At 41.8% G+C, this 21,472-nt stretch overlaps 1 protein-coding gene across 1 annotated transcript; it reads left to right on the top strand.

The window, feature by feature from the left end:
- The first annotated feature begins 1,105 nt into the window (after nt 1-1,105).
- On the top strand, nt 1,106-21,100 carry LOC310997427 (protocadherin alpha-C2-like). The gene is made up of 4 exons (XM_083987108.1): nt 1,106-3,871; nt 6,276-6,334; nt 10,370-10,455; nt 16,780-21,100. Exons 1-4 carry the CDS (start codon nt 1,331-1,333, stop codon nt 17,091-17,093), a joined length of 3,000 nt encoding a protein of 999 aa, XP_083843234.1. The 5' UTR covers nt 1,106-1,330; the 3' UTR covers nt 17,094-21,100.
- The last annotated feature ends 372 nt before the right edge of the window (nt 21,101-21,472 follow it).

Below are 21,472 nucleotides of genomic sequence, written 5' to 3'. Positions count from 1 at the left end.
TTTTTTTTTTCCCCCTCATGTCTGTCATTTTGGAGCCGGTGTAGATGTTGAATATTCTGCACATTAGTCATGACCTTGCCTCTATAAGCAGCAGTCCAGGTCCAGGCAGGGGGAGGATCCAGTAATTTGACCGTATGAGCCAAATCTTCGGGTCATATTCTCCATTTCACTATTTCCACCATTATACTGTATTTTCCCAGTCATGTGTTGCACAGCTGATTTAGGAACTGAATGACTGGTGTTGGTGGTTGAATGCATGAATATTCATATGCCCGTTTAGTGTGGTCGCCTTTATTATTATTATTGTGGAGGTGCTTTAATGTGTTGCTCCCTTATTAGCTCCCAGACCATATAGCCTACCGACGTCGCAATGGAGGGATGAGAGGAAATAAATGGGTGGGGAGGGAGGGAGGAGGGGAGCTGCGCCACCGTGGAGAGGAGAGAGCTGGAGTCTGAGTGCGCGCTAGGGTGGGATACGGTCCTTAAGTCAAGTCAGCCACATTACATTACATGATTTCCGGTTGCGCTTTTCGAAATAAAATCATTAAAAAAAAAGTCCGTGCGAAGGCTCTGAAATTGTTCAAATTAATGGATACAGAGAATGGAGCACAAGAGATTCATGGCCACAGTACATACAATATGTATGCAGGTGAGGTTAATTATTTAGTCCCATGATGAACCATGTCAAAAAAAAAAAAAAAAAAATCGATATGAATGAATGAAACTCACAACCCTTTAGTACAATACACACAAACATTTTGACATTGCATTTAATTGTTGCCTATTAACATGTCCAGATTAATGAGTAGTCTGATTTAAAAAGTCTGATATATCTGTTCATCGGTTTCTAACCCTGCCCTTATCACTTCATGTTAGAAGATTATTCTTTCTAGAAGTCCTGAATCACTCCCTTTGACGTGATCAGATTTGTTGGGTTTTCCATGAACTCTTTCCTTCCCTTTTACAGCTAGATATGGTGTAGGAGACAGACAACTCTTTTGACGTTTTATTTTGAAAAACGCAACCTTACTTTCCGGTGACATTTGCCCCAAAGTCTTTCAAACTTGACGGATCTCACAGCTCCAGCGGCAGGGAAACACACCCGTCAGCAGCGCGCACTGGAGACAAAAAAGCGCATCACGGACAAAGGAAATATGGGTGCGCTGGAGAGGATTCACCTCAGCCGGAAAACACAATGGATGAGCCGCTTCTGTTTCATTTACCGGGAGACCAATTAGCCCACCTTAATGAGGTGCTGGGATGCAAGATACTGCAAGCTAAAAAGGCGGAAGGCTGCGTTTAATCCGTCTGCGGATCCTATGAGCTTGCAATGGCTGTGACGGGGATATGCAACTGGATAGGGAATAATGTGCCTTTTTATTTTGTGATATTTTCCTTATTTTGTGGCCTTTCGTGTGGACAATTGCGATATTCTATTACGGAAGAACTAGAAAATGGGGCAGTGGTCTGTGAGCTGGCGCATGACTTGGGGCTGGATACTCGAAAGCTCGCCACCCGAAAAATTAAGGTAACCTCTAACAGCGGTAAACGCTATGTGATTGTCAACCCCAAAAATGGGAAATTACTCGTCAATGAAAGGATCGACAGGGAAGCACTGTGTGATATGTCCAGCACCTGCCTCATTAATCTGGAGGTGATGGTCGAAAACCCCACAGAGGTGCACCATGTCGTGGTGGAGATTGTGGATGCCAATGATAATGCGCCGCAGTTCCCTAGAGATGAGTATCAACTGGAAATTACTGAATCGGCTTTACCAGGGTCTCGATACCCCATTGAAAACGCTCAGGACCCAGACATCGGGTCCAATTCAGTTCGCATGTATCAGCTTAGCACAAACGACCATTTCGCGCTAGTATCCAACAAACCCTCCCTAAATACAAAGCACATCGAGCTTGTGCTCAAAAAGCCCCTTGATCGTGAACAGACGCCTTACCACCAGTTAATTCTAAGTGCTGTGGATGGTGGGACGCCAGAGAGAACAGGCACTGCTAAAATCAATGTCCGAGTCCTGGACTCAAATGACAATGTTCCCCTGTTCGACAGCTCAGTGTACAAGGTGAAACTGTTGGAAAATTCGCCCAAAGACACCCTGGTTATTAAACTGAATGCAACTGATCTGGATGAGGGCACAAATGGAGAGGTTTATTACTCTTTCAGCAGCTACACTCCAGAGAGAGTGAGGCAAATGTTCAGTATGGACACCAATACAGGAGAGATAAGAGTGAGGAGCAATGTTGACTACGAAGAGACCAACTCCTATGAGATGTACATCCAGGCTATGGACAAGGGGCCCGGGGCTGTGGCAGCACACTGTAAGGTGGTGGTGGAGGTGGTTGATGTGAATGACAATGTCCCTCAGATCGTGCTGTCCTCCCTGTCCAGCCCTGTGAGGGAGGATGCCCGTGCAGACACAGTCGTGGCCCTCATTAGCGTTACTGACCGAGACTCTGGCACTAACAAGCAGGTGAGCCTGGAGATCCCAGCAGGACTTCCTTTCAAGATCAAGTCATTCAGAAATTACTACACCCTGGTTACCTCAGCATTCCTGGACCGCGAGACCACTGATGCCTACAATGTCACTCTGAGTGCCACAGATGGAGGAAACCCTCCCCTCTCCTCCCAGAAGACCATACAGGTGGATGTGGCGGATGTTAACGACAACCCTCCCCGATTTGAGCAGACCTCATACACAGTCTATGTGGCTGAGAACAATGCCCCCGGGGCCTCTTTGTGTACTGTGAAAGCTCAAGACGCAGACATCAAGGAGAACGCACGCATCACCTACACAGTGCTCAATGACAACAACCATGGCATCCCTGTCACCTCCTATGTGTCTGTAAAGGCCGATACAGGGGAGGCTTATGCCCTCCGAGCCTTTGACTATGAGTCACTGAGAGAGTTTCACTTCCAGGTCAAAGCCCAAGATGGGGGCATTCCTCCGCTCAGCCGCGTCGCCACCGTCTACATCTACATAATGGATCAGAATGACCACGCACCACTGATAGTCAACCCTCCCGGCAATGGAACTCGCTCTTTGGAGACGGTGCAGAAGAACGCAGAGCCTGGTGCCTTGGTGACCAAAGTGGTGGCCTATGATGCTGATGCTGGTCCAAATGCCTGGCTGGTGTATGTGATGGAGACCGCCACTGACCTGGACTTGTTCAAGGTGCATGAACACACTGGTGAGATCAGAACCACACGGAGGATCCTGGAGGACAACTCCACCTCCTTCGCTCTAACTGTCGTAGTGAAGGACCACGGGCAGCCTGCTCTCACCTCCACCGCCACCATCAATGTGGCTGTCATGGAGGTGCCGCCCAAAGTGGTTCCAGACCCCAGGAGGATCATCCGGCCTCACAGCACGCTGCTGTTCTCCAACGTTACCCTCTACTTGATCGTGGCTTTGAGCGCCACCACCTTTGTTTTCCTGGTCACTGTGGTAGTGCTGGCCATTGTCCGTTGTCATGCCTACTGCACCCAGCCTGGGTCCTGCTCTCCTTGCTGTGTGTCACAGAAGCCCCCTCCAGACGGTGGGAGCAGCAGTGTCAGTGCTGGCGGGGGAGGCCCTGGCGGAGCCGGGGCACAACCTAATAACAATGTGGTGCTCCGTAGAGACCTTAAAGTGGAGCCTCACTACATAGAAGTGCGTGGGAACGGCTCCCTAACAAAGACTTACTGCTACAAGACCTGCCTGACAGCCACCTCTGGCAGTGACACTTTCATGTTCTACAACACGGGACGTCCCATCAGTGGCACCTGGGGCAGCGGTGCCGACCGCTTCTTCACCAGTGGAAGTGGATTTGTTCGCAGACTGAGCATGCCTGATGCCTCGCTCCAAATCTGCCCAGAGGTGTGTCATTAATTCTTTATGTTTATCTTTGTCCACATACCTGGAAGGTCATGAGTCATGTTTCACACATGAGTCACTTTTTAATGAAATTTAATTTAGTTGCAAACAATAGAAGACCATTTTAAGTGCATACCCTACATGACTTTTCCTTTAGGTTATTGCCACAGTTTGCAATGTTGTCATTATTTTTCTCAGTGTTTTTTTGGTTTCTGCAGGGTGATAATATTCCTGAATGTCTAGTTCCACGATCTCCTGCAATGAACTAAATACTCACAGTCCTCAGTCCCTTTGTTCACTTCCCACTTGCACTGTGCAGTCACTCAGCTCAGCTCACCACTCACACTGCATTAGTGTCAGTCTTGATGCTTTTCAAGGCTCCTGAGTTATTTCTGATGATTCAGAGATTTGTATTTCAGTTTGCGGTTGTCATCACATCTGCACCAAGAACAGGTCATGTCGTCTGAACGACTGTCTCATTCTCAGTGCAAGTGGGCTAAACTCATGTGTGTGCGTGTGGGTGGGAGTGAGTGAGTGAGTAAAGCCGAAGAGTTACACTGGAGCAGTTGGGGTTAATTGACTTGATCCAAACCACTACAAGACTAGTTGTTGAGGGGGGCTTGAATAAGACATCCCTGATTTGCCTGTGTGCCTCTGACTATAGGAGATACTGTATATGCAAATACCAAGTGCTGATGCTGTGATGAGACTTGACTTATTTCAGAGAAAACCTAAATGTTTTCTCTTAAAGCTGGCTTACTCTAAAATGATACAGTTCTACTATCCCTTCATCACTTCCAGATGAGAGAAACAGTTAATGCATTTCCCTCCTGGGCAGTTTCTCAGACATGTCGATAACATTACATGAAATATTAAAAAAGTAACACCTGGAACTTGTTAATGTTGACAACATTGCACGTGTGCAGTCTTTGTTAGATAGAGATTGATGGTTCAGCTATTGTAGGAATATATTTTTTATTGCCAGATTTTTTAAGTAAGAAATTTACCTCTAGATATGTCATTTTAATTATCAAGTACCAGTCGTTGGTACATTAGCAATACAATGAGGACATGTCTCAGAGAGACAAGTGTAGCAGTGTAAATTAAATTAACCTCCAGCCTGTGTTCCCCAGCCCCGCAAATTAGATTTACTCAAAGAGCCTGTGTCTACCAGCAGAAAATACTCCCCTCTGAATTGAACTGAGGAACATAATGTGCCATCTTTATCTGGGACATTTGCCACTGCTTCAGCAGGTTTGTGTCTGTAGTGCAGCTTTTCTTATTCAGAGATGTTGAAGCGATCGGGGGCTGCAACCCACATGATGCTGTCAGATTTCAGCATTAGCTGTGATACAAATGTTCACAGTCATTTAATGTGGTGCATGTGCACAGTACCTACTCATGAGGAAAATAATTATGAAAGGGTCAGGCATGAGGAATTAGCTCATTAAAACTATGACTTTTTCCCCCTGTGAGTTTCATATGGTTCTTTGAACTTAAAGCCATAATCATTAGCAACATTTTTTGCTATCATCAAAGGTACATGAATCCAAAAACTGTACAAATCACTTAACATAGAGTTAACTTTAAGTAATTTAAAATAAATTACATAATTAGCCCAAAAAATGTTGTCAAAGCAGTGTATTAACCAACGTTTTTTTTTATTGTTCTTAGAAAGAAATAGATATCATAGTGGTTCTACTGTAAGGGTTTTACTGCAGGCATATTTGTGTCCTACCAAAACTCTGCCTGTAGAGGAGTCTCAGCTAAATGATAGCAAGGTCCTGATGAGGAAATTTATGTATGACTGCTTCTCACACCGAGCTAATACAGACCAGAGGATGTGGTTGCCCTAGCGTTGATGGATCTTGCTTATTTTTTATTTATTCATTTATTTTATGGCAATAAATCACTGAAAGGGCTTTTAAGAGTTTCAGGCACTCAGGCCAGGTTCATCAAGAGCAAACCGATTTACTCCAGATGCACACAAACACTATCCACATCAGCCTGTGCAAACACCCCAGCACTCAGGGAAAGGGCATCGCTCTCCCAGCTCTCACATTTATAGAGCCACACACTGAGAGACTGTCCAAAAACTCATCAATATGGCTTTCAGTCTCTGCCCTTTTTAAGGGCTTGTGTGGATGCCAATATGCGTGAGTGTGAGTGTGAGTGTGTGTGAGTGAATGTGCTTGCAATGGGGGACACGACTGCAGTGTTCCTACCACGTCCAGAGCTGGGATGTGTATCATGATTAATTGATGAGACCATGGCCCAGCCTGGCTCTGCACTGCATGAGATCAAACTCACCCTCTTCCCTTTCTCTCTATCTCCCCCATCTCTCCATCTCTCTCTCTTTTTTCTCCTCTTCTCTCTCTCTCTCTCTCTCTACCTCTTGCTCGCTCAGCCAAAAGCCCCGAATGCTGACTGGCGATATTCTGCATCTTTGAGGGCAGGGATGCAGAGGTAAGCACTTTCCACCTTTAACTCTTTTGCTACTTTTTATGATCTAGAAAAAGTTACACCTGTTCGTTCCTCTCGTTCTGTCTGCATCCGGTCTTTGTTACCATGACGCCGACCGCTTTCATGTTGCTCTTAACACAACTTCCAGTTACTGTGACACAACAGGCTTCCTAGTTCCAACAGATACCTGCTGCTCCAAATGACCTCTATTGAAGAAGAAAGACATTGCAGCATCAGACTGCAGCCAAGAATCTGTCTTTATCAGAATGACATCTAGTGGCCCCTCGGCATCCGTTTGAACCTCAACGCCATCCTCTTTCTTATGGAAAATCCATGTACAGCTTCCATCAGTAGCTACACAGCACTCCTGCTCTGCAGTGTAACACTATATAGGCCATCTACAGTCTGAGCGCTGCCTCTCCAAGTTAGAGTCTTAAAGCAGGAAGCATGAAGGACAAAGAATGAGCTGACTATGACCTTTCCCAGATTATCAGATGCACACATTAGTGTGTCCATGTACAACTGCCCAGCCTGCACACATGTGCCTTTCTGTGTGTATTTATTTGTTTTTATGTGGAGATGAAGGGAGAAGTTGTAAAGTCAGACAGCAGAGGACATTTAAGACTCTGGTCATACTCGTTAATTCACTGGGCATACTTGTATGCGCTTATTGCTTGACCAAATCCCAATTACAGATAGGTCTAAAAACAGATAGTTTACCAAATATTACACTGAAACAGGGCTTAATTAAGCTTTTAGAGTCACATGTACACTAGATAGTGGCTACGTTTGGGTTATAAGCTTATGTGGGATATTATTTCAAATACAGATTGCTGTGCTTTCAGTTCACTTGCTTTTAGAAGAATATTCAAGATGTTCCATTTGCCTATCTGCAAAAAACAGACAATATCGAAATTAAAAAGAGACAACAGTAGGAATAAAAGTGTTACTTTTTTGCATCTGTAATGAAGTGCTTTACTCATTTGGAGTGAGGACAGCTGGATCGTCACAGACTAATGAGTTGTCTGTCCTTTGCACCAAATTTTCATAATTTCATGCTAACAATGCTCACCACTCAGTCACACCGTCTTCTGCCCCGTCTATGTTTGATTTAATTGGATATTAGTGTTAATTTCTATGGTGCGGAGGGTATCATAATGTGCATCATGTCATCAAGTCACTGTAACATGACATGGTTTAACATAAATCATCACTGCAATTTGCCGCTGCCGTCTCTAAGATGGCAGTGCCTGTAACACACACAGACACAGAGATGGCTCACATTAACACTTAGCCCTAACACACGCGTGCTGTAATGTCTCACACTACACGCAACTTGTAGCACCAACATCACTGACCCACATTCCTGGTGTAGTCAGCCACTGTAGGAAACACCAGTCCTATCTATGTCATATTCTCACACATTAAAGTGCATGCACCTCTGCGTATATGTGAAAGCCAGAAACTCACACTGTTGAGAAAATACATTTCATATTCATGACAAGTCCCTATCCATCATAACAAGTTTGTTGAGATAGATGCTGGATATTACTGCATTGCAGAGGCCCCAGCCAGAGCAGGTCCTGCTATAGGCTATAAGCTCTGTATTCATTCTGAAATCTCAGTATGCGTGCACTGCAGTGAGGTAACACATTATTAAACCCACATTAACCAGTCATGTAGCTGCTGGCAGGTAGATTTTTGTAATACCTCTGAACAGAGCCAAGCTGTGTCCTTCTGTATCCACTCTTTATGCGAAGCTAAGCTAACCAGCTGCATGCTTTAGCTTCATATTGAGCAGGTAGACAGCCATGACAACGGGATCAAACTTTTCTTGGCAGAAAAGCAACTAACGTAGTTGCTGAAATGCCAAACTATTCGCCCTTTGCAACAACAAAATGTGTCTGTACACAAACTTTTACAACACATATAAAAAAAAAAGTGTGAGGTTGTGGTTTTAGGTGTGAGTCATTTATCTCTGCTGGTTGCTTGGCAGCCTCGCAGGATGGCAAGGCACCAAGAAGTTGTAGATTTTGTTATCTTTAGACAGAGCTAGGCTGGCTGTTTCCAGTTTTGCATGCTAAGCTAAGGTAACCGGCTGCTCACCGTGGCTTTTAACGAACAGACCACCATGAGAGTGGCATGAAGAAAAAAGCGAATTTAATGAATAAGGTTTCAAATTTTCATCATTTCATGCAATTGTGTAATGCCAGGCTTATATAAAATACAATTTTCAAACATCAACTTCTTTTTCTTCCAGACAGTTAATGTTTTTATAACTGACCATTTTCAAGTAAGAGTCATGAGAAAATGTAAGTGAACCCAACAGTGAAAAGAGGAGGAAGCGTTCTGCAGAGCCATCTCTGTGAGTGCTGTCTGTCTGCCCACCAGCTCAGCTGAATGAAAGCAGTAGAGCTCAGAAAAGTACAGCCTCTAGGTTTTCACATAAAGTGGGGAAAAAAAACAAATAAATAAATAGGCAGAAAATAAAACATCTGTAACCTCAAGAACTCAACTCGGTGAACTCAGCAGTTACATTATGTCCTTGTTTATCAGGCTAGAGTCACACTATCTGGCTTCATGTTCACACACATCAGGTTATGTGCGTTCAAGTACTAAAATAGAATACATGATATCTCAAAACATACATCACGTCATTGAAGTATAAAAACAGAGTACATATATCCCAGAACATATCCAATTGTAACACCATCACAAGTGTTTACGCCTGGGACTATAACTATGTCCTAGTTTTTATACCTGTTGCCTAGTTACTATATAATAGACTATCAGCTGAAAACAGAGTTAATATTTCATCATTAAATGTATCCCATTCACACAAAGAATGAGTGTTGAAAAAACAAAAAATAGACAAAAAAAAAATATGCCTTGTAAGTTTTGCTCAATTGAGATGAATGACAGAGTTTGCCATTCAAAACAACAGATGTAGCATTGTCTAAATAAATAAGATTTTGTCCAGAAGGTGGAACATCATATACATATATGTTTTGCATCAGACCATGTGAGTGACAGCATGTGGTGCATTGGCTGGATTGGTAAAAATAAATTGGGATACAACTCACAGTAAGTCTTTCTGGAGGAACAGAAGGATTAAATTGCAGTCAGAATGGCCACAATAAGAACTAGTCCTCAACACCAGTATACTATCTCCAGTTGAGTTTTTGGATAAACTAACTTGACAGAAGCCTGAATATGTCAAAGTGAATAATGACAACATCTACCACCATTATTTATACATACTGTAAGAGACCTAAATCCTGGGCCACAGCAAACAGAAAACAACAGATTTTTAATAAGGCTATAGAATCAGGTGTTAGGGAAACCAGGCGCAGACTATTCATTAAAATGAAATCAATCAACCACTTGGTAACAAGCAGCCCTCTGAGCTTTAAGCAGAAAAATCTCAGTCCTGTGTGACTTTCTGTCTTATTGCTGTTCTTCGTCACCGGAGACGACTATTCTTTTACTATCAAAAATAGGTCTGAACAGAAGAGAGGTATTAGAAGTGACTGCCAAGAAACCAGACATCACCAGACTTAACAAAACACTTCCCTTATCTTCTTCTGCAAGGATAGGCAACATGCACGAAAGACATTTTGACATATCACAGCAGGGACAGCAGGGGTGTAAATTTTAAAATGGATGAAGGCTGAGTTCCATTTAGTTGCTTCAGTTTTAGCGTAAAAAAGCCTTTGTCACATTGTTTTAAGGCAGAGGATTGTGCATGTAGGGTGGCATGTGCGAAAGAAAAGTGGGAAACGGTTGCCAGGGGCGACAAGATCATAAGAAGGAAGTGTGGTGGTTGTCCAAAACTGGTTGCCATTGGAAACAAAGCCGAAACGAACTACTAATAATGCTAACAAACACTGCTTGATACTTTGACACTGTGAGAGGTTGTTTGTGTTACATTTAGCACAGCATTCTTGAAAGAGGAAATTAGGTCAGAACACTGCATAATAAGAAAAACATTTCCTTTGATACATGTCCTGACCTTGCTCCTTGTGTCCCTTCTGTCAGTTCGGTCCACATGGAGGAGTCCTCTGTGATGCAGGGAGCCCAGGGGATGCTCGTCCAGAACTGGCCCACTGTTTCCAGCGCTGCAGGTGAGTGGTGACTGATTTTCCCATTTTACCTGCAAATGTAATATATATTTAAAATGGATAAAACTGAGATTAGATTTTCAAACATCTGAAATCAAAGCACTGAAATGGTTTTATGTAATAGACCCTACAGCCATCTGTCGAAAGGTTTGTTGAAGTGTGTGTCTTTTTTATTAGTATATTGGTATGTGAGTCAATTGATATAAAAAAGGGAAGAGAACAGTGTAGAGGCCTAACAAAAATCAATGGCATTGGATGCATTTACTAAGCAACATTGTAACACTGTTACAATAAGCAACCTTGGCTGTTTGTGCTAAAAACACAATTGATGGATAAGTACTGTAGAGGCAGCAGCAAGGCCTGAAAACAAGCACAGCTACCATGGCTCTGACAATAAAGTAAAACAAATACATAGATCTGTCTACCAGCAACCCAAAGTTCAGTTGTTAAAATGTTGTATCTCATTTGTTCAATCTTTACAGCAACTTCCTAGTTCCAAGTTGAATTCATGAAGGAGAATTAATCTTTGTTTTTATTTTGGTTGAGATAATGTGGTAAAACTGAGGATTTAACAGAACTGAAAATCCTCATGATCTTGAATCCCAGTGTGATTTTCATACAGAGCTTAGCTGAGATGCCAAAAGCCTGAGGCCCTTCTGCAGAGTCACAGATAAACAACTGTATCGCAGCTAGCTGCATGGAGAAATACTGACAGATGGAAAAAAGGAAACAGTTTTTTAATAAGAGATGAGTTGTCCTGTGTGGGTGGCGACGCTAAAAATGTGTAGCAGCAGAACAGAAGTGTAAACAGAGCTGGCCTTGAAAATGACCCACGGTTCATGCATTTACAGAAACACTGGCTCAGAGATAATGACTAATACAATCTAATAGTACTACTGTATCTGAAGAACCACAGAAACGTATTGTGTGTGGCTGGCTTTGGTTGGCTGCAAGACCAAGATTGTGTTTGGAACATTGTGAGTCCCCTCCTTTCCTCAGCACAGCAACCAGTCATTGATTTTCTGTCTCGCTGCAGGAATTAGAGCATACTGTAGGTATAGACTTGGGGGTGAAGTTGCACCATCACAGTCAATCACTTGACGAGTCAGTGACAGATTATGTCGTACTGTCTGTCAGCAAACATGTGAAGTCTTTCCTCTTTGTGGAAAAAAAAAACTGGGGAATTATTCAAACACGTGCTGCACCAGCTCCTAGTTTCTCAGAGCCAGTTTACAGGAAAATCTTTTTATTGTGCAGAAACCTGCCTCCCTGGTCATGTTTAACTGTCTTTGAGAAGAGTGCACAGCGTATTGCAGATCCATCAGGGGTGCACTGTTGCATTAGGAAATAATTTGTTAGGAGTGGCTCAGTGCTGAGGCACAGACGTGCACTGGATCGCTGGTTGATCCTCTTTTCTGTGCGTCAAGAGGTGGAGCCTTTTTTGGTGACACATTTCCATGTCTGCGGTGACTTGCTATCATGATGAACTTGTTTCGATATGCTGAGATGCATCTGAATGCGGCACCCACAAAACTGTGTTTATGTAAGTGACTCATGGTGCAGACAAGGGGACATTTGTCTAATGCCAAAGGGCGAGAGACACTATTATCAGTGGTAAGAGCTATGGTAAAAAAAAAAAAAAGAAAAAAAGAGAGAGAGATCCACTAACATTAAGAGCAATTTTGGCGAGGAAGAGCAGAGGAAACGAACAGGGGGATAGAGAAAAAAAAAAAAAAGAAGCAAGGTATGGGGGGATGGAGAGAAAGGTTAAGAGGATTGGCAGGTTCCTGCAGTAGTGTTGTTGCTAGGGAACGCCATGTGACCTGTTGCCTGGCAACACTGTCTAACTGAGAGATTGCTGCAGCAGCCGCACCCTCCATCAGCAGGGAGTGGGCGAAGGCAGTTTCCATGGCAACCGGTCATATCTCTGAATGGAAGATTTAAGAGACAGAGAAAAAAGGAAGGAGCAAGCGAGCAAGGGGAGGGAAAGGGACTCGGCAAAGGGCAGGTATTAGGAGGGGAAAAGAGGGCATGCAGCAGTTTAGGGGCAATAATGTAGGGAGGACTGGTTTAGGTTGACGTGTCTCATGCAGAATACATGTGATGCGCTGCATACGCGAGCTCTACACGGCTGTCAGATTTATGCATGTGCTCCAAACCACAAGAGGGATTCATTTTAGATGGAAGCGTATCTTGGACTAGACTGAAAATTACATAGCCTATTTTAAATGTAGGACATCAGGTTACGTGAAATGAGGCTCCAAACACCCACACAACTACATCAGGTGTCATGGCAACCTGCTCGCAAGGAGCTAGACTGTCCTGCTTAACAGCGCTTACACCATAATCCATTTCAGACATGTATCTGCTGTGAAATACTGGCTAATGTGAAGCAAAGGGCCGAGTTACAAATAATCCTCCATGTTAAAGAAACAGTAGCACAGAGGAAGTGAAGGGCTTCATAATTGTACCAACTCCTCCGAGCTGTGGCAAGACCTGCTCGTTATGAATTAATTCTCCACACACACACACACAGAGCAATATCTCACGTTAATACCTGGGCGAGGATTTTAATTAACAATGTCAGGGGTTTGGATTTGTCACAGCTAGTACAGAAAAACCCTGGGATGTCCCAAGACGACGAGACAATATTCACTCGATTAGACACTTAATAACCGCACAACATTTTAGCTCAGGTGGTCCCACATCGGTATGTGGGCTGCTCTCTGGACATCAGGTAGAGAAAGTACTGCTGCCTGCGATAACGTCTTCACTGCAGGAACACAGTCATTACAGTGCAGTTGGCAGCATTACAACCAGGAGAAGTGTTGTGCACACTTCTTACTCTTTTAGCTTTTGACCAAATTTATCACAATACAAGGAACATGTTTTACCAGCATCATCATCTATCACTATATCTTAGCTTTTGTTCTTTTCATCATGATAATTAGTCCATTGCTTTACATACAGGGTTCCTACACATTTGAAATTTCTAAATTTCAGTGCTCTGTAAAATAAATTCAAATAATTTATTCATTGATTTTCATTGTTCTTAATTAGTATAGTATAGTTAACCCAAATAACTTCAGATACAACAAACCCAGAAGTATTAAGATAAATATATGTTCATACAACAGTTTCCATTTTCCAGACCTGGGAATGTATAAAATCAAATTCCATACTTTCCATTCTTGTGTAGGAACCCTGTACTCAAGTCTGTCTGAAAAGGTCTTGCCAAAGCTATTCATTAATCAATAATTAAAGTTTGATATACGTCCACATACTTCGACCAAAATAAGGAATGTCTGACTGATCTTTCATCTCCAACACCGCACGCTAAATATTCCATAAACCTGCAGCCACTGTGCATCACCTTGACTCCCTTTAAAAAGCAGCATCAGGTAACAGGAGACGGTGTGTCAGTTATATAAAATGGAGGTGCATTGTTTACAGCAGCACAATGCACTGCATTAATGGCTCAATAAGCTCATCCACATTCTGCCTCACAGTGTTTTGCACATCTCCTTCAACTCACTGGCTCTCTGCTCAGTTTATTCTAAGCATTTGTCCTCCTCCACATGACAGGCAATCTTCCGTGCCTAAGCATTGATAGCAAATGAATGGGACTTATTTCAAATACTGGAACCTCTCCCTGGGTTTAATACCCAGATTAAATACAGACAGACCATACCATCAGATGTTATAATCCTCAGAAGCAGAGTAGCATTACAGCATTACAGCATTACAGCGCTAACTCCAACCAATGTTAATATATGATTGTAACATCTGACACTGGGTAACTGTTAAACAAGCTCAATTACTTAAGTCAATTAGCTGTCTTTTTTCCTTTCTTTCTTTTTTTGTGTTATTTTGGTTGTGTAAAAATGTAAAATTGCATTTTATGCAGGAATGATGACTTGAATTTGAATAATTTGTCTTATTCTAGACATTCCATGTGCTATTTTTTTAATGCGAGTTAAAATTGAATCGTTCTATTTTGGCAAGTACAAGACAAATTATTTATGTGCGTCCGTGTTCTTGAGTTCCTGTCAAAATGTTGTAGCGATGATGGTACAAGAATGCCACAACACTGTGTCTGACCTCTCATTTATTGAAAACATTAGTCCTTTGCAGCATCATATTTGCACGAGTTAAATTATGATCACTTTGTAGTGACTAATAGCTCAATAACATATAAAAGCACTTTGTTAAAGAAGGTGCTCTGTGCTCTATGAGGTCAATACTCTATTATTGTATAGCTGCAATAATGCTATATATTGACAAGGGTTATAGTCTCAATTACAACTCAACTCTTATTGCAGTCTGTACATGTAATCTTTTTAAATAACTCATTGAACTCATAGTGGAGACTCAGTGGGACACTATGCGTATGGACAGTGTGGATATTCAAAATAGTGTAGGTCCCTATGGGATGGTGGTTGAAAACATTTCAGCACTCCAGCAATGTCATAAATAGCCTATAAAGAAAAATCAAACAGAATCTTTTTGCAAGGGCTTGTGTTTGATCTAAATAAAATCCAGACTGAAAGTAGGTCAGCGCAGCGGGAACTGGTGTGGGCCTGAGAGCACCGTGTCTGCAAAACCCGCCCACCCCCATCTTTCTTAGTATCTCTCTCTCACACTCTCTCTCTCTCTCTCCCGCTCTCTCTTTCTCTCTCTCTCTGTCTCTCTATTTCTCTCCCTCCTCATTTCATCTCATATCCTCTTTAACCTTTTGACCTTAATAGCTGTCTTATTTTCACTTTACATAATAATTTTTCTATATATAAATTCATCTTCTGGGTTTTTTTTTTCCAAGTGTTTCTTTTCAATGTGCTATCTGGATCTCTTACCCTGTCACATCCTCACATCCTCACATCATGCTTGAGCACTAAAGGTTGAATCCATGTCTCTAGCCTCCTGTGCAGTAGTGGGATTATGCAGCCTCCAACAACCAAATACAAATACAAATCACTCTGCCAAGTTAAGCATTCCTGTGGTTTAAAGGTTAGTCCCCGCCAGTGTTCCCCCCTGTGGTCTCAGCTGAATTGCTGTCCTGAAAATATTCACTGCCTGTAGCTATTGCTCCTTTATCAGGCTGTTTCTCTGCTCGTTGCTGCTAGACTTCGGTTATTCTGCATGTGTATGTCAGATTTCTGAGCATCTCAAAGACAGAAGGATCAATGCATGACAAGCTGGGTCGCTATTGGAAAATAATTCACACTGCCAAAGCTAATAAGGGTGAAGGGGGAAAAAATATCCAATTAATTGTGATTTTCTTTTTTAAATGATCCTAAATGCTAAGATCAATCTTTTGATGTGCGCCTTCCTTCTGTAGTTATGAACATCTACTAAATATTATGAGTATGCAGAGGTTTGTTGTTGTTCAGTTTCGACTGCATGATGTTTGTATGAAAAAAATAGCATAATAACAAGTTGCAGCAAAGATGATTTTAATTTATAAGTAACAGATGATATCCGCTGTATGAGCCGCCTTAAGTCACAACAGCCTCATAATTTGACATGAGTAATTAGTGTGTGGACCTGCTGCAATTTGACAGGACTGTCATGACTCAAGATGTTTAGCTGACAATCTAACAATCTATAACAAGAGCAACACACTATGAAAAGGCTGCACATTGATCTCAGCCGTTTGTGTTGGTTGAAGAGACTTTACACCATGGAGCTCAAGTCACACAATGTGTGTATTCTGCTTCATTCTGTCTGTCCCTGTGTGTTGACTAACAGTAGCTAACAACTGCAGATATCACGCCAAAATAGTGAGAAGATGTTTACTCTTCCATCCAGGTTAAATTTTATCATTCTAACTGAACTGTTTTGCACGTGTGGGCTTAAAAAAATATGATTTCATAACACAGGTACGTATATAATTTGGCCAATAGTGTGCACTGTGGCTTATTCCTTGATTGAACAAGAAATAACTTGATGCTAAATATTTATGGGATGTCACTAATCAACAATTGCTGTGATTTGAATCAAATTCAATCCAATCAAAATGAAACTACTCCGTCAAAAACTAACAAGGGGCTTAAACTATCCAATGTGACTCCTCATTAAAACAGCTAAATGTTTTTAAGCTTTGGTTTTTGAATGCATTGAACCAAATGAGATATCACATGTTACTGTAGTGGGCTTAGATTAAGATAGGTGAGATGTTTCCAGTCTTCATGTTAAGCCAAGCAGCATCCTCATTTCTCCACCCCACAGACCTGAGTGGTATCAGATGGTTGTTATGGTGATAATTGAGTAAATGTTATGATTACCTAGTCTTCACATGTTGTCTTTTCATTTTTCATACCTGTGTAGATGGAGAGGGTGGCGGAGAGCTTTCTCCCCCAGTGGGCGCTGGAGTTGACAGCAACAGTTGGCACTTCAGATACGGTGCCGGACCCGGCTACGTCCAGCCTCATCCCCTGAAGCCTGGAGAGATTCCTCCTGAAGCCTTCATCATCCCTGGATCCCCAGCCATCATTTCTATCCGCCACGACCAGGGCCCTGTGGACGACAAAGGTGACTTCATTAGCTTCGGCAAGAAGGAGGAGGCCAAGAAGAAGAAGAAGAAGAAGAAGGACAAGAAGGACAAGAAGGATAAAGGAAAAGATTCCGGGGGCGACGATTAGTGGAGAAGGGGTGACTTGAAAACAGAGCTACCAACAAACAATCATCCCAATTTCAGAGCCAGAAAAAAAAGCTAAATGCATATTGTAGAACGGAGGGAGCCTCTTTGCACCATATTTGCATAGACATTGTACAGTGGCCAAACCCTCATTAGACCTGGTCTGGCTCCCCACATCATACAACCTCACTTAACAAACCTTTCTCCCGCTTTCTTGGCTCATTTGGCCCAAACCTTTGGCCAAGGTTTACGGTAAACAATGTTCTTAGTAGCTAAATCGCGCCTAAAGGCTGGACCAAATTCAAACAGAGAGCAATTTATTGGATTAGATTAGCCTTTCTGTGATTTGCTGCCCCTACCCCAGTTTGTATATTAACAAACAAAAACACCTGAAAAGGTGTACTATTTGTAACTGACCATTGTCAGCTGAGGCTGCCCACGTTGGCATCTCTGTCTTTATGCAGCCCCCTTTTTGACTCACCTGGTTGGAGGTGAAGTTGAAGCCAAACTAAAAAAAGAAAAAGAAAAAAAAGAAACAGAGGCTTTTGCTTTCAGTATTATGGAGGCCTTGTAGAAATCCAGATAATGTGGTCTTTTGTAAAAAATGAAAATAAAAAATGAAAAAGTCACAACATACAGTATATGTACCATGAGATTAGCACCTTTAAGAGAACGAGGTGGCTGAGATCAAACAGGACCACACTCGAATAAAGAGCTCTGTTTCAGTGTAACATAGCACATTGCCGAGGCTGAGGACCTGGACTGGGTTGCACCAACTATGCGCAAGTTTGTTCCCAGGTTATGGTATAAAGTAGTGGCTTCATAACTGCCAGATCATTTGCAATTAACAAGTTACTTAATTCAACTGTACCACAGGTACTAAAGGGGGGGATTCTACAGCCGTGGTAGTTATAACATGAAGATTTGAGATGAGTAGCTGATCAGTGAGAGCATTACCTTTGCTGATGTGTACAAACCTCTTTGATTTATTGTCGACTAGATTGGTATAAAAAATTATGATTGGTAAATAAAAATCCATTTTTGACTCTTAAAGGAAAATACTAGTTTTTGCATGTTTTAGTCCATCTTCTACAAATCACGTTATAACTAATATGACTGCAAAACATTTCCCAAAGCACACCACTGTGTTTCGGGGGTATTTTTCCTACCATTCTAGGCAGTCACTGATTCTTTATTTATTGTACCATAGCACAAAAATAAGTAGGTGCAGACTGGACAGTGTTTTGCAATAGGACATCTGTCTGAGTGAAAAGCAACATCTGGTTGTAATGTTCTTTCAGTTACACTTTCATCACATGCGAGTATAGAGTACATCACAATAATGTAACTCTGCCAAAACTGAAACACAGTCTCTATGGGTTACATTACTGTACATATGTTGAGCAAGTTTAACTGAATAGGAACCAGATTGTGCCTGAAAAAAAGGAAAGATCCACTGAAAATTGTAACACGAGGGGGAACACAAGTGGAAAACAGTTGATGTGCAATGTGTAGAAAATGGATAGAAACATGAAAAAAATGACTGTTATTGTCCTTTAAGTTTTAAAATGGCATGGGATTACTAAAGAGAAAAATATGCTGTGTGCAGAAAAAAACGAAAAAAAAAAAATCCTGCTATATTGTTAGTGAGTGCAATTATGTGACTTTGTATCATTTGCACCTGCTTTATTGCTTGCTTAACTACTTAGTTGTTACTTGAGGTTATGTTGTAACAGATTTTTGTGGTGCTACCGCTTATATTTTAGCATTGCGTGAATCGGGATTGGTGGCTACTTCGGATATAACTAGGGAACCTACGTGCAGCTGATGCAACCGGCCCCTGACCTTGCCTCCTCTCTTGGAATATGGCACAGGTCACTGGGGTCTTAATCCCACTGTGTATCAGCACACAGCCCAGTCTGACACACACAGACACTGACTTTCTCTGCCTCTTACTCTCACACACACACGCACACAGTCTTCTTTACTTACATGCAGGCATTCAGTACATACAAACACAATAAACAATAGAACATACACACCCCTCTCCGGAAAATCCAAATCCAAGACTGAAGGCCAGTGCCACCCTTCATATGGGAGTGTATTATATGGCTGGGACACAGGAACGTTGCTTGTTGCTTCATTTCTGTTCGAGCCTGATCCCTCTAACTTCTGTCTTTGAATGTTAAATAGTTGCCCTGCACCACTGCCTCAACTGCTTCAGTGCTTGTAGGATTTGCTTGCCCGCTGCCTGCTTCCTCCCTCTACCCCCTGTTTCTTCAGAACAAAATGGTTGGACGGCATCTTTCAAGTCACTCTCCTTCAATGAACATTTGTGTATTTGCATATTTACAAACAGTGCACACATAGACACATGCACATGCACATACACTACAAACACATACACACACACACACACACATCTTTTGTTCGGTTCAACTTTAACTGAGCTTAGGCGCTTCAGCCAGAGTGTGTCTTCTGATTGCTCATTGTTGATAGCTCTGTCATCTCTAGGCGTTGCATTGTAAAGATATCTGACAGGTTAGCAAAAATCTGAGAATATGCTGGAGTGGCCATAACGAGGCAGTATGGAAAAGGGTGAAGAAGAGTCAGAAAAAGAACAAAAAAAAAAGCAGTCATTGTTGTGTTGTGTGCAGCTCTAACATAGAAGACTGGGCAAGTCATTCCTCTTTTGCACAAACAGTGGTATTCTAGTTATTCCTGTGTCAGCTATTAGTGATAATTGAGCAGCTTGGGTCAGCTAAAACCACTTAGAAGTTAAATGCAGTGCAGCGCAGCAGCAATGGAAAGATGGCCGGTGGTTGACTTGGATGGAGGAGGTGGGTGTGGGAGGGTTTTGGGGGGAGATCCTCTTATGAGTTAATGTAGTAATGAGGTAATGTAAAATCCAATATTAATAATGTTTATGGTCTACCACTGAGAGGAGCAAGTCAAATTTTAAAAAAATATATAAAATTAACATTTGCAGAAAAAGGCAACTGTGTCCGAGAAACTTTTAGTTGCAGTGACCCAAGTGTGAACTGATCGACTTTGTTTGACCCTGACGTTATGAAGCCTAGGATCGAGCATGGTGGAGGAAGGATATTGTCAGCAGTAGCGACTGGAACGGGATCTACACGATGAAACGTGTCATAAAATCTCACCTCAGTGTTCCTTTTTTAAAAACCATCATATTACCAGTCACAGTAGGGGTGTATAGGTGCTGCTATCAGTCAATCCCTCCCATGCACACATCCCCCCACCCCTGCCCTGTCCTTCAGGTGTACTTCTGTGCTGTCAGATCACCAAGTGGCTGTTTGCATGTTATAAGCAAAGGAAACAGATACTATATAGATACTATATATACATAGATATGTTTTTCCACTGGGAAATGCGTATTGGACTACATATACCTCTGATACACATTCTCAAAGACGATACACGCACATCAAAAGACCCACACTCATCCAAAACACATACAAATTCATACATACATATACTCTATTGCAAACAGTAATTTGTGGAAAAACCTGAAAGAATCACATTTTTTATCCTGTTGAAAATAAATTTAATCTTCTAGATATACATAATGCTATTGTGTTATGCTAAGAAATGCCTTTTTTTCTGTTTTTACCCGTATGATTTTTCATAGATAAGAAAAACAATTCTTAAACCTGTGTTAAGCTTTGAGATGATGATCAAACATCAAACACTGTTGTGAAATAAAATCATTTACTCACCCTCCATATCTATTCCTTCGCCCAGTAGAGAAATAAAGCGGAAAAATAAAGGAAAAAAAATTCAAAAGATACAAAAAAAAGGTACAAAAAAATAAAGTTGATGTATTCTCTGCTTGTGTATAGTGAATGTTCCTCAGTCGCTGGGTGTGACACATACCAGTTGACTGTGACAGTGCAGATCTGTTAATAACTTTTTTGTACACCTGCTCATCATTGTAAAGGTGATAATAGTGATTCTTATGATTTAATCAATCTGGTAATGTGTTTTGTTTATAAGTCACAAATAAAGTTTTTCTTAAATATCTTACGCTGTGTGATGAGTTGATGGACAGCTGTGAGCAAAGGTTTCCTCAGTTTGGAGGAAGAAGGTGTAATAAATGGCAGATTCCTATAAGAGCTCTCTGGTATTGTCGAAGAACATCAAGTGCTGTTAATGGAGCGTAAGTGGGTGGAAAAATGTAGCAAATGTCAACACGTTAGATATCCTAGAAATGTGGAAACATGTTGTGTATTCAGGAAGTGTTCAGAGCACTCCGTGTTTTTAATAAACCAAGTCATGAAATTAAAGGAATGGCCTGCAGAGTACTATGTCCAATCAGCAGAACTCACCACAGGTGGACTCCATTTATTGAGAGAAATGGGA

Source organism: Trachurus trachurus (genome assembly GCF_905171665.1).
Source record: "Trachurus trachurus genome assembly, chromosome: 14".
In the NCBI taxonomy this organism is placed as follows: domain Eukaryota; kingdom Metazoa; phylum Chordata; class Actinopteri; order Carangiformes; family Carangidae; genus Trachurus; species Trachurus trachurus.
This window is presented reverse-complemented; position numbering and strand designations above follow the sequence as displayed.